Source organism: Scyliorhinus torazame, chromosome 21 (genome assembly GCF_047496885.1).
Source record: "Scyliorhinus torazame isolate Kashiwa2021f chromosome 21, sScyTor2.1, whole genome shotgun sequence".
Taxonomy (NCBI): Eukaryota; Metazoa; Chordata; class Chondrichthyes; order Carcharhiniformes; family Scyliorhinidae; genus Scyliorhinus; species Scyliorhinus torazame.
The window spans coordinates 46,449,837-46,463,156 of NC_092727.1; the positions used below are offsets into that span (position 1 = coordinate 46,449,837).

At 45.6% G+C, this 13,320-nt stretch overlaps 1 protein-coding gene across 1 annotated transcript in view; it reads right to left on the reverse strand.

Annotated features, from left to right (window-relative positions):
• The window catches only part of LOC140398270 (high affinity cGMP-specific 3',5'-cyclic phosphodiesterase 9A-like), a 63,061-nt gene extending 50,086 nt beyond the window's left edge, over positions 1-12,975 (reverse strand). Inside the window, exons 1-3 of the mRNA XM_072486745.1 lie at positions 12,754-12,975; positions 6,114-6,184; positions 5,158-5,235 (exon numbers count right to left, since the gene is read on the reverse strand). Coding sequence (XP_072342846.1) covers positions 5,158-5,235; positions 6,114-6,184; positions 12,754-12,825 — 221 coding nt within the window. The 5' untranslated portion in view covers positions 12,826-12,975. The remainder of the gene's footprint in view (positions 1-5,157; positions 5,236-6,113; positions 6,185-12,753) is intronic.
• Positions 12,976-13,320: the final 345 nt, after the last annotated feature.

Consider the following 13,320-nt stretch of genomic DNA (forward strand, 5'->3'; position numbering starts at 1 on the left):
TTGCTGACAAGGTCAACATTTGTTACTCTTGAACGGAGTTGCTTACGAGGGCAACACATTACCTGGGTATTGACTCATCTACGCCAGACCAGGTAAGGATGTCAGATTTCCTTCCCTAAAATCAGTGCCATCTTTGTTTCATGGTTTCTTGGTCACCATTACGGAGACTAGCTTTCAATTCCAGAGTTAATAGTTGAATTCAAATTCCATCAGCTGCCTTTGTGGGATTTTAAACTCACTTTCCCCAGAGCATCAGCCTGCAATTCTGGATTACTCGTCCAGTGATGTTACCACTATGCCGCCATCTTCCACCTGGGCTTTTGCAAGGTGAAACGCCTGCCTCCAAGAGATGCCAGACAATCAGGAGACGCAGAGCAGCAATCCCAGAAGAAGGAGAGTGGGCCGGGCTTGTCAGGCAGACTCTGATGATGGCAGGGTGTGGAGTATTCTGATGGAGGGCTGTGTGGGACTCTTGCAGTAGGGGCAGCCTTTGCTGCTTGGGGTGCCTTCTGTCAGGTACAGGGCGCCCAAGCCCACAAGGGGGCTACCAGTTCATACCTGGCAGCCTGCCCACATGGCGTGGGCCCCCTCCAGTACACCAGTGGTGGCAGCCCAGGCCCTAAATTGCTTTTTTAAGGGCTTTAATTAACCTAGGGACAGGAAGGCCGATCTCAACCTCCCCTCCCTGACTTAAATCGGGAGGTGTCAGAAGGTGGCATCTCTCCAGCCTCATATCCCCGCACCTCCAGCCCATTCCAAGCTTGGCATTAAATTCTGTCCAGACGTGTATTTGGTGGTGGAGGGAAATTGGGGAGCCTGTTGTCTACCAAACTCCACCCTGATTCAGGGTGTGTCAAGAAAGCTCATGAATGGCCTTCCCCCTCCCCCAAGCCTTGCTGCCTATGGAGGCCCCTACGTGGGCAACAAATGCTCACGTAAAGACCTCATCCTGCCACTGCTGGTATAGACCCAGCAGACATGCCAAGTGGAAAGCATGAAAAGCAAATCTCATTGTGTTTGCTTATGGGCTCCTGGGGTTCTGGTGGTTGGATGGGGGTGGGGTGGGCCCTCGTTCAAAGGCAGGGTGGGGTGGGCCCTCGTTCAAAGGCACTCAAGTGCCCTATCGAGAAACCTGACATTGGGATGGATTGGCCCATTGAGAGCCAACCCCTGCTCGTGTTGCTGATCCCCATCCACCATGACCAACAGCACGCAAACCTCCATTCTGCCATCGCCCACATGAATCCTTTGGTGATCCTGGGCCTTGGATGGGTGCATGGACAGCAGAAACCACCCTTTTCCTTGGTGGACAATGCATACTTGCCTACCTCCGAATGGTCGGCAGCTTTCAGGGGGCAGGATTTACACTCCGCAGTCCTGATCCCAGGGAAGATCCGCTGCTGCCCAGTTAGGTGCCTGATTGACACTTAATTTAGCAGGCCTTCCTGAAAGAAGGCAACATGGGGCTCTCGCCAGCTCCCAGGCAGTGAGCAAGACCATTAAATTTGGCCCTAAGTGTTGTCGCCATGGTTAGAAGAGGGGAAAAAAATTCAGGCCCTTCAATTACCATTCTAAATTTTTTTGCACGTATTTAGGTTTTAAATTGCCTTTGTCTGGGGGAAGATGATGGGCCTATCCTGTTAATGTCACAGGATAGGCCCAGACTAATGGTCTGGGTCATGGGTTCAAGCTCCACCACAGCAGTTGGTGGAATTTAAATCCAAATCAACAAAATAATTTGCGTCTCAGTAATGGTGACTATGAAACTATCGTTGATTATTGAAAAAAAAAATCTGTCTGTTTCAGGCCTTTTGGAGAAGGAAATCTACCATCCAAACCTGGTCTGGCCTACATGTGTGATTCCAAACCCACAGTAATGTGGTTGACTCTCAACTGTCCACTGAAATGGCCTGGCAAGCCATTCATTTCAAGGGCGATGAGAGATGGGCAACAGCGACATCTCATGAAAGAATATATTGTAAACTTGTTTTCCTATATATTTACATATTCTTGCCAGAAGTGGCATTGCAGAACTTCCGGTGGGAGGGTCTAAATACAGAATGACAAAATGGGCAGTTGTTATAAATGGCATTTTAATGGAAATGCAATATGCTTTGATTTTTCTGATGGTTCGCATTGGAAAAAGGCAGCACCATTTCATGATCAAGGTAGTTGCTGATGCTGAGGGAAAGTGATTCATTATCGTTCACAGCTGTTCAGAGACCAACGCTCTCATTGCCTCCAGGACCTATTATGCAAAATTGACATACTCAAACATGCCAAATCTCTGTGGATTATCACCTTGTTTCAACACAGTGCACCAGTGGTTCAATAGCTTACTGCGACAAGCACCACGTGGCTCTCAAGCAGCCTTAGAAATAATCAGAAAAGGCAATAATTTACAATAACTTGCAGAGCTCGCTTCCGTGACTTTGTGAACCTGACTCCAAAATTCGGACAAGGGAGAAGAAAATCCCCAGAAGAACTGGACAGCAAGATAACTGATTTGTTCAGAATATCAATCTATCTGGACACCTTTCTTACTCAAACAATCCAATTGCATCCCACAGATACAATTTCATCGCGAACAATACAGAAACTACTTTACATAGGAGCACAGAAGCAATAGACCATTTGGCCCATCGGGCCTGCTCCACCATTCAATAGGATCATGGCTAATCTGGTTGTGGTTGCAATTCCACCTTCCTGTCCGCAACCCCCATAACCCTGGACTGCCTTGCCTAACCAAATTCTTAACTCTGCCCCTTGATAAAGGCTGTTTTGTTGTCTGCCCACGTGAAGAAGCCGAATGAGGTCACTTATTTTGCAGAACTCTGTATTTCTTCATTTTGTTGAAAAGAAACAAACATATTGGTCTGCACATTTAATGTATCTTTTTTTCTTACCTTGAGCAGAGGAAATGAATGAGGTGCAAAGTACAGAAATAGCTGCTTTTTGGTGGATTAAATTTCATCACCAAGAATTTCCTCTTGGTTCTCCCTACCAGTGGAATTCCTGGCTAGACATGTCAACAGTTTTATTTATTGCTGCAGTGGCCAATCTGGAGGACACTCGAGGAAATTAATAGTGGATACTTTACTTCAGAGCGTATGTTTTTTTTTACTTCTCATGAAGTTGTTTGTTTAAAGCTTTTAGTATGTTCTCCATGCTGGGTTGGCTTACAGAATTAGTCAAAGAAAATGCTAGTTTCTCAGCATTTAACTTATTTTGTTTTACAGGATAAACTGATTACGTAGAGATTTTGTTTTTGTCATCGTAAAGTGCAAAGTTATTAAAGTTTGACCTCGTGGGAGTTTTTATGTGCTGTCGATACAGGTGTAGTGAGCTCCCTTTTCAAGTTACTTTATGTTAAGAATAGGGTGCGAGAGAGTAGCAGTACAGGGGAGACCTGTAGCTACTTATGGATGTTAACCCTCTGAATGTCTTCCTCTCTTATTCCTTCTAAATTCCAAATGTGTCAATCTACATAGTCTGCATCCTTGCTATATTGAAATCAACACTTGCCACATCATCTCTTCCTCTAATTCTTTCATGTGACCTCAAAACTGTGCGAGACTCATGATTCTTTATCTTCCCTTCCTCCCTTAACCTAGAGACTTTATAAAACTCAATTTTGACATTGCCTAACCTCTACGTCTTGATCAACGTCCTTGTCGCTTTTTGTCTTAACTGTGGTGGTCTGCACTGTGAGCCTTGATCTCTGGCTTTTGTTTGTTAATAATTTACAGGAAAGAAAATCAAATTTGTTGTAAAAGACAACAAAAAGACGAGGAAAAATGGCCTTTAGTAGGTTAATCGATAAAGTTTTTAAATGGAAATATGTTTTTTAAAAAAACATTGTGTGGGGGGAAAAAAACTCTGCCCCTTGAATAAATTCAATGACCCAGCCTCCACTACTTTCTGGGTGTCAAGATGTACTCCAGACATGACTTCTTTAGCTGAACAAAATAATTTTATTTACAAGACTGCATCATGAGCTACATGTTTGCAGCTAGTCCATAGTGCGCTCTGCTATGAAGGAAACACCTCCCCGGAGAGATTCCCCGCATTAGGTCTTGATTGGTTGTTCAGACCATGTGATCCTTACTTGTCCCTTCTAAAGGGACAATCACCATACTTTCTCCATTGATGAAGATCATGTTTCATTTTGTTGGAGAAACGTGGAGCCTGTTCTACATTACAGCAGTATCTGAGTGACTTCAGCTGTAAACTGAGGTCATGGGCTGGAGAACCTGTGGACCATGTACCTTAGTTCCCAACAGTGTCTCGTCACAATTATAACTGTCCTCCATTGGTTTTACTGTGTCATGTTTTATGTCACATTACCATCACTTTGGGATAGACAAAAGAACAATACAGCTCAGGAACAGGCCCTTCAGCTCTCCAACCCTGTACCGGTCATGATACCAGCCTTGGCCAAAACCCCTCAGCACTTCCTTGTGCCATATCCCTCGATATCCATCCTATCCATGTATTTGTCGAGATGCCCTGTGAACGCCGGTAATGTATCTGCTTCCACAACCTCCCCCGGCAACACGTTCCAGGCACTCGCCACTCTCTGTATAATAAAAAACTTTTTAAAAACTTGCCTCACACATCTCCTCTAAACTTTGCCCCACAGACCTTACACCTATGCCCCCTGGTGACTGATCCCTCCACCCTGGGAAAGAGTGCCTGCCCATCCACTCTATCCATGCCCTCATAATCTTGTATACTTTTATCAGGTCACCCATCAACCTCCGTCGTTCTAATGAAAACAGTCAGACTCTATTCAGCCTCTCCATATAGCTAACCCACCCTCCAGACCAGGAACAATCTGGTAAAATTCCTCAGCAACCTCTCCAAAGCCTCCACATCCTTCTGATAGTGTGGCGACCATTATTGTGCGCAATATTCAAAGTGTGGCCTTACCAAGGTTCTTTACAACTGTAGCATGACTTGCCAGTTTTTATACTCAATGTCCCATCCAATGAAGGCAAGCATCCCATATACTTTCTTGACTATCTTGTCCATTTGTGTTGCCACTTTCAAAGATCTGCAGACCTGTACGCCCAGATCTCTCTGACTTTCTATATTCCTAAGAATTTTGCCATTTACGGTATATTTCCCCTTATGTAAAAGCCCTGACAATCTTACCTTGGTGCATTAGTTGGCATAGTTGGGTCTATGGATATAATAGCATTGTTTTGATCCATGAGCATAATCAAGGTGTTCCTAAATAACAAGACAGAATAGAAAAAGAAACAGGATCTTAACAGATCACATACTCATTTACTCAACTTGACGGTCTGATTTTCTAAGCTCGCACAGCAAACGGGAATTCTTGCCTGCCTCTGTAAATGAGAAATCACCAGCACCCTGCTCTTGATTATCCATTGTGGGAAAAACATCATGGACTTTATCTGCAAGATTCTCCAATACAGGCAGCGGGTGGTTAATCCTCCACATTTCTTGGTGACTGCACTTCAAACATACTTCATTGGCTGTGAAGCACCTTGCAACATACAAGGTAACATACAGAGGGCGTGAATAACGCCATAAAAATGACATGTATTTATTTATCTCAATTATACCAGTTAGCTCAAGATTTAGGGTCTATAGTTGCAGTGAGAGAATTAGCACATGTTTAAACCGTTTCTTACAAGACAGATGACACGATCATATCACTCTCGTTTTCCATTTAAGTGACTGCGTAAACCATTTTAAAATAAATCAGGAAGGGGCAGCAGGGCGGCACAGTGGTTAGCACGGCTGCCTAACGGCGCCGAGGTCCCAGGTTCGATCTCGGCTTGGGTCACTGCCTGTGTGGAGTTTGCACATTCTCCCCGTGTTTGCGTGGGCTTTGCCCCCGCAACCCAAAAGATGTGCAGGGTAGGTGGATTGGCCACGCTAAATTGCCCCTCAATTGGAAAAAATGAATTGGGTACTCTGAATTTATAAAATAAATAAATCAGAAAATGCCTTCATCACAAATGGATTTCATTCAAACGAGTTAAGATTTAACTTGTTTAAGATAGAGAGGTCATCACTAATAGAACATTGCAACTCCAGCCCCAATGGTCCTCATCTGATTCAAATATAATTTCTCTCACCTGCTCAGCCCAACAGTTGTGCACAGCAACTCTTTAATGTCACTGGGTCTGCAGTGTTTGCTGAACATCACCTGCGAACAAGGGAGTGTGTTACATTCAGTTAAAGCCATGGAATAAAAAGAGGCCATGAAAAGCATTTCCTGCCCCTCAATCACCTCCCGCCCCATCCCTGCTGAGATCAATTCTAAGTGCAGTGCGTGACAAGTATTTCAATCTTTTTGTTGGTAAATTCTTGTCCTACTGTGGCATTGAACCATACAGAGTAATCACAGCCCTATGCTGAGCAAAGATAAATGGAGAACGACTGCACAATTCCGAGGTACTGAGGTGTCTAGGTGTTCTCATGCAAGTGTCACAAAACGTTAGCGTGCAGGTACAGGTTATAATCAAGAAGGCTAATGGACGGGCAGCACGGTGGCGCAGTGGTTAGCATTGCTGCCTCACGGCGCCGAGGTCCCAGGTTCGATCCCGACTGAGTCACTGTCCGTGTGAAGTTTGCACATTCTCTCCATGTTTGCGTGGGTTCCGCCCTCACAACCCAAAGATGTGCAGAGTAGGTGGATTGGCCACGCCAAATTGCCCCTTAATTGGAAATAATGAATTGGGTACTCTCTTGCAGCAGCACCACATCGGCTTTCAAGCTCTTCAAATGAGAGAAGACTCTCGCTCGCTTCATCGGTCCTCGCACGTTCCACGTCACCACCCGGACCGGGGGTCTCTTCCTTCCCTCCCCCCCCCCCCCCTTATCAGTCATAGCCGCTACTCCTGGCCCACCCAACAGGCCTAGCCCTAGTCGCCATCAACCATCTACCCACTATCCCCCTTCCCAGAAACCCCCGGCCACTTCCTCTCGAAACCACCTCTCCCAGTATTGTCCCCATTCCCCCCACTATTCACACCTCCCAGGACCATCAAACCCTGTCCATATAGGTTCCAATGACAGCGGCCGCTCCTCCCACCTTGCCCCGTTCACTAGCCAACTTAGTTTTCAAACGAGGTCGCCCCTGCCAGAGCCCCCTCCCCCACATAGAAAAAACTAACACAAAAGCCCCCCACACCCAAACCTTCCAAGCCCCCAGCATGGTAATCCTTCAAACCCAAAATAAACAAATCCCAACCAATCACCGCAAAGCCCCAAACTACCCCCTCCCAACCACAACTTAAAAATCCACAAAAAAAAAAAGAAAACGAGAAAAGATCAACACCAAAGTCAAGACTCATTTCAGTCCCAGTCCTTCAGCCTTCATTAATGCCCCCTTCTCCTCCGCTGTCTCAAAATAGTAGTCTCTGGAGTTATGTGGGACCTTCAGCTTCGCCGGATAGATCACCCCAAACCGGACGCTGCTTTTGTACAACGCCGCTTTCACCCGGCAAAGGCCACCTGCCTTCTTGCCTGTTCCGCCATATATCCTAGTATATATGAATACCAATGCCTCCTCATCTATCCTCCGCCCATTTCAGTGCCTTTTCATTCACCCGATAGCTATGAAAACAGACTATCACAACTCTCAGTGACTCATTCGCCTTTGGTTTTGGTCGGAGCGACCGGTGAGCCCTGTTAAACTTGTAGAGGGAGAGGTCTCCTCGTTCCCCATCAACTTGGCGAACATCTCCACAAAATACTCAGTCGGTCTCTGGCCCGCCAGCACCTTAGGCAGCCCCACGGTCCTTAGATTCTGCCTTTGTAACCTGTTCTCCAGTTCCCCCTTTATTTCTCAGCCCGGTTAATCTCCACCATCCTCCGCAGCTCCTAACCCATCAAGGTGAACTGGTCGCTGTGCTGCGACAATGCTCCTCCACCCTTTAAACACCTCTCCTTTCTCCTGCACTGCAGTCAACATCTTTACCAAAGCCTCCTTCATCAGGGCAAGAATCTCATCCGCCCACTCCTTAAGCGAAGTCGTCATCTCCTTGCAATGTTTGTCAAAGTGCTTCGGGAACAGCCGCTCAAGCTCCCCTGCCATCACCTCGGCCAGCTTATCCATTGCAATGGGCGCAGCCCCACACCCGGCAAGCCTGCTCCCGCCATCTTTCCTCCCACTGAACTCTCCAGCACACCCACCGGCGGACTGTCGCTCGCCCCCTTTTCCCCCCAAAATGTATTTTTCTGGATTTTCGACATCCTTTGGTTGCCTTAGACTTTCCAACGAATAATCATACAGAATTCTCCCCAAAAACTGAGTGCAAAAACAATAGCTCTACGTGCGACCTCCACCTACATGTCACCACCAGAAGTCCCTGCTTTTCTTTTCATTGTGTGTGGAAGCAATCCATCCAGACCAATGGTTTTGACCTCTCTAAATTTAGTTAATTTAATCAATTCTCTCCCCTGCCTATCTGGAATATCAAAAAGACGTTAATTCATGACTGGTTAACTCTGCTGCGCTTTACTGAATTGACACCACAGCAAACAAACAAACAAAGAACAAAGAAATGTACAGCACAGGAACAGGCCCTTCGGCCCTCCAAGCCCGTGCCGACCATACTGCCCGACTAAACTACAATCTTCTACACTTCCTGGGTCCGTATCCTTCTATTCCCATCCTATTCATATATTTGTCAAGATGCCCCTTAAATGTCCCTATCGTCCCTGCCTCCACTACCTCCTCCGGTAGTGAGTTCCAGGCACCCACTACCCTCTGCGTAAAAAACTTGCCTCGTACATCTACTCTAAACTTTGCCCCTCTCACCTTAAACCTATGCCCCCTAGTAATTGACCCCTCTACCCTGGGGAAAAGCCTCTGACTATCCACTCTGTCTATGCCCCTCATAATTTTGTATACCTCTATCAGGTCGCCCCTCAACCTCCTTCGTTCCAGTGAGAACAAACCGAGTTTATTCAATCGCTCCTCATAGCTTATGCCCTCCATACCAGGCAACATTCTGGTAAATCTCTTCTGCACCCTCTCTAAAGCCTCCACATCCTTCTGGTAGTGTGGCGACCAGAATTGAACACTATACTCCAAGTGTGGCCTAACTAAGGTTCTATACAGCTGCAACATGACTTGCCAATTCTTATACTCAATGCCCCGGCCAATGAAGGCAAGCATGCCGTATGCCTTCTTGACTACCTTCTCCACCTGTGTAGCCCCTTTCAGTGATCTGTGGACCTGTACTCCTAGATCTCTTTGACAGCAATGTTGCATTGGTCAGGATTTTCCAGCCTTGGACGGAACAGGACTCCCACTGGGAGGATTCAGCAGCCCAGCCAAAAGCTCATCGACTTTCAGCGGGACTGGACGATCCCAGCAGTGGGCGGGGCTGGAAATTCCCACCCATCGAGTTTCATCTGGTTACTCTATGGGTAAAGCCAGTGGCATCTTGTCTAGCCCTGAACCATGCTGTTTGGAAGGGCCCTGCTTTGATTGTTTGAATGTGCTTTATTTAAACAACTGCAACAAAGGCAGCAGCAGCAGCATGCTGGAATCAGTTGTAGACAGGAACTCTTCTCCTTATTGTCTAGCAATTGCTATTGGGTAGTATTTATGAACTGATTTTGGATGAAGAGAGGAGGAACAAGCTCAGTTGTGTTACCCTTCAATGTTAGAGAGCTTGAAAATACTGCCTACAGGCTTGTGTTTTGAAGAATGTTCTCTTAACTAAGGAACTAGAGGACAACCTGGGTCCATGGAATCATGCCTGCCTAATAGAATTTCTCATCACCTCCTCTGGTTGTTTTGTCAGTTCTGTTAAATCTCTGTTGCCTAGTAATTGAGCTGTTAGTAGAAATTAATTGTCGCCATCTACTCTATCAAAACCTCTCATCATTTTGGAAACCTCGATTAAATTTTCCCCTCAAGTGTCCCTGCTCTAACGAGAACGATCCAGCTTCCCTAGAATCTCCAACTAACGGAAATCCTTGAATCTTGCTGAAAAAAAAGACATGTTGCCTCAATTTTTCATCTTGCACTCATTAGGACAATCACAAGAATGCAAAATTTCAAGCAATCACAACAGTTTATAATACAGGAGAAAAGGACACTGATTGAAGCTCCTCATCTCTCGTAAGCTTCCAGTAAATTTCCTCTGAACCTTCTGCAAGTCATTAACAAGGTTCCTGAAGTGTGGTTCTCCGAATTGGACACAGCACCCCCACTGACCCTGATTAATGATTTATAAAGACGTCACTCTTTAATTTGTGTACTCTCTTCCTCTATTTGGAAAGTAGAGGATCCTGTACAGTTTAGCCCCTCATTCTGCCAGCGTTTGCATCTCAAGATCTCTTTCCTCCGGTGCCTCCTTTTGTCCTTCCAAAATATATCACTTTCTATTTCGTGTTAAATTTAATCAGCCATGCATCTGCCTATTTCATCAGTCTGTATCCTCTTGAAGTCTATTATTAGGTTTTGAGCTGTCTTCAAACTGCAAAATTAGGCCCTGTATAGCCAAGACCAGGTCATTAATATCTTTGAAAAAGAACAACCTGTGGGGTACAATACATTATATTCCCTCCAAACAATTCTTAGCCAATTCGGTATTTACAAGGTCACTGCAATTTGGTAACAAGTCCATTCTGTGGCTTTTTCTTTTAAAATCAAACACCTTTTGAAAATCCATGTATACACCCACTGCATACCCCTCATCAATCCTTCTTGATACTTAAGATATGAATCAAGTTTGTCAGACCAGGATCAACTTGCCTTTGAGAAATCCATGTCCAGTAACATTAATTAACCCATGTTTTTACAAGCGACAATTAATTTTGTCTTTGATCATGGTCTCTTAATCTTTCCCTACCAATGTTAGGCTGATTAGCTTAGAGTTACCAGATTTATCCTACTTCCTTTTTAAAACAGGGGTACAATATTTGCAACCCTCCTGTCCCCTGCCATCACTTGCCTATGCAAAAAAATTGTGGGCCAGAGCATCCACTCTTTTCCCCCCTTCCCTCAACCGAAATGAACCCTGGGTGAATTTCCTCCCTGGAGTACTGCCAACCTTTTAAGTACCTCGTCTCTATCTATTATTACCCCATCCAATTTCTCTACCTCCTCCTCCTTTAAGGCGAGATTGGCAGGTCCCCTTCTTTTGTGCAGGCAGATGCAGTGTACTCATTCAGTACCTCAGTCATGGATCGGTCTCCACAAGATGATCCCTTCTTGCTCCCCAACTGTCCCCACCCTTCGTTTGATTATTCTTTTACTCTTAACATCTGGTTTGTCTTCCTTCTTGACCTGATCCTCCCTTCTTCTGGGTTACTTTGTTCTCATACCTGTTCATCTCGCTGTCCTCCATGGACCTTAATCCTAGTTTTCCTCCCCATGCCAAAATTAGTCTACGCCCTCCCCTTTACAGCACTAGATTTATTTTCCATGCAATGTGGGCATTACTGGCATAGCTAACATTTGTTTCCCATCCTCAATTCTTGGGGGAGGTGGTGGCGAGCCACCTTCTTGACCAATGCCCTGCAGTTCATCTGGTTCAGGTACACCTCCAGTGCTGTTAGGAACCTCCCCGGAGGACAATTGGTGTTAGGGCGAAGCTGCAAACCATCCACTTTGTGTAGGTTGGTGGTAAGAGGGGTGGGTCAGCTCCTGCCCTAAAACAGGTCCTAATGCTCAGAAATCTGAAAGTCGCCTTATTACTCAATTTCTTCAGCTTTGTATTAACCTACTCGGCTTTGCTGTTTCTCTATTCACTAGCACTCAACTCTGGGAACTATCCGAGATGACCAATTTTGACTCTTTTGAGTCTTCTATAGAGACTGAAACTTTATCTGAAGGACCTCAACACTTCATGTCATGGTTCTAATGTGGACCACCACTTTGAGCTATTTTCCCTTGGCTCGCAGAACCGGTGATATCCTTTGCCCTAACACCGGGAAAGTGAGTTACAGAAGCACCTCCTGGCCACAAAACCCCCCATGCTAACTGCACTTACACACTTCTGTTGTGCCTCCTGTGGCATGGATCAGTTCTAGACTCACTGCCCTGGAGGCATAGGATTGAAACCCGATTTGTGAGGGTCACACTCTCAGAGGCTGCCAGCATCATCGTCATCTTCTTCCTATCAAGCACGGATGGTCACACATTTACTCTTCTCAGGAACTCTGGGGAGGTGAGGGGACCTGGAACATGTGACCCAAGAAACTGGATGACCCAGACGCTCCTTGAATTAGCGGTGAAGCAGCTGAGACTATGGAGCCACATCTAGTTGTCCAGTGCACGCAAAGTATCCTGGAGTTTTCACATGGGACAGGATGTGTTTGAGAGCAGTTTTTTTTGCTGCCCATTCATTCATTTAAAACTGATACTCAAATGATGTGCATAAGAAGACAAACTTTAGTCACACAAAGTTACAATGCATCGGAGGTTATTAACTAATTAACAATGACAGTTAAAAGATCAAACAATCTTATAGCTCGCATCTCAACACAACTAATGCCTCAAGTACACCTCAGCATGAACCTCACATCAAAGATGAATATCACCTCAATACAGACTTCACATGTGAATCATGACCCAAACTCCTCAATCACTCAACCAACTCGCAAATAGATGCCCCATAGATAAAATCGCGCCTCCGTTATAAATCTCATAAATATGAATTATGCTTCAATATGAATTGCCCCTCGCCACCTTCAGATTTCGGGAGGAAAACGATAGAAAATTATTGGGGGTGGGGAGAAAAGATTCGGTACCTTGTGAGGAACGCTGCCTTTCTGCAAGTAGATGACCTTTGGTACATAGCCAGAGGAGGAGGCTGATCCCATTTCCCTCTGACCGGCTTGTGGAGGGGGGACTGCACCCGGGAGCTGGAGGCGAGACCAGGACCGCTGTTCCCGGCTCTGTTCCCTGCACCGCCACAGCTCCTTCTGTGTGAGGCCAAGAGAAACTCAAGCAGGTGCAACTGAAATGCAAAAAGCTTGACAGCCAGGGGACGTGAAGAGGTCTGCCCACTATCAACCAATCTGTTCCCAGCTAGGTGCCGTTGCCTTGGCAAATCAAATACTTCCACCAGATTACACAAGGAGCCATTAACCCTGCCTTGATATTCCTCTCACCAATAATTACTTTCCTCATTGGGAACTGCTCAAATTAACAAAATGTAATTTTAAAAAAAGAAAGGTTGTTTGAAACTAGGAGAGAATTAGAAGAGTATTCTCAGCGGAGCTTTTCATTCACCGTCTCAATAAGTCCTATTTTTTTATTCGAGGTTGCTGGATTTTATAAGGAGCGGGAGTGTTGGGCTACAGAGCTAGTTGGAA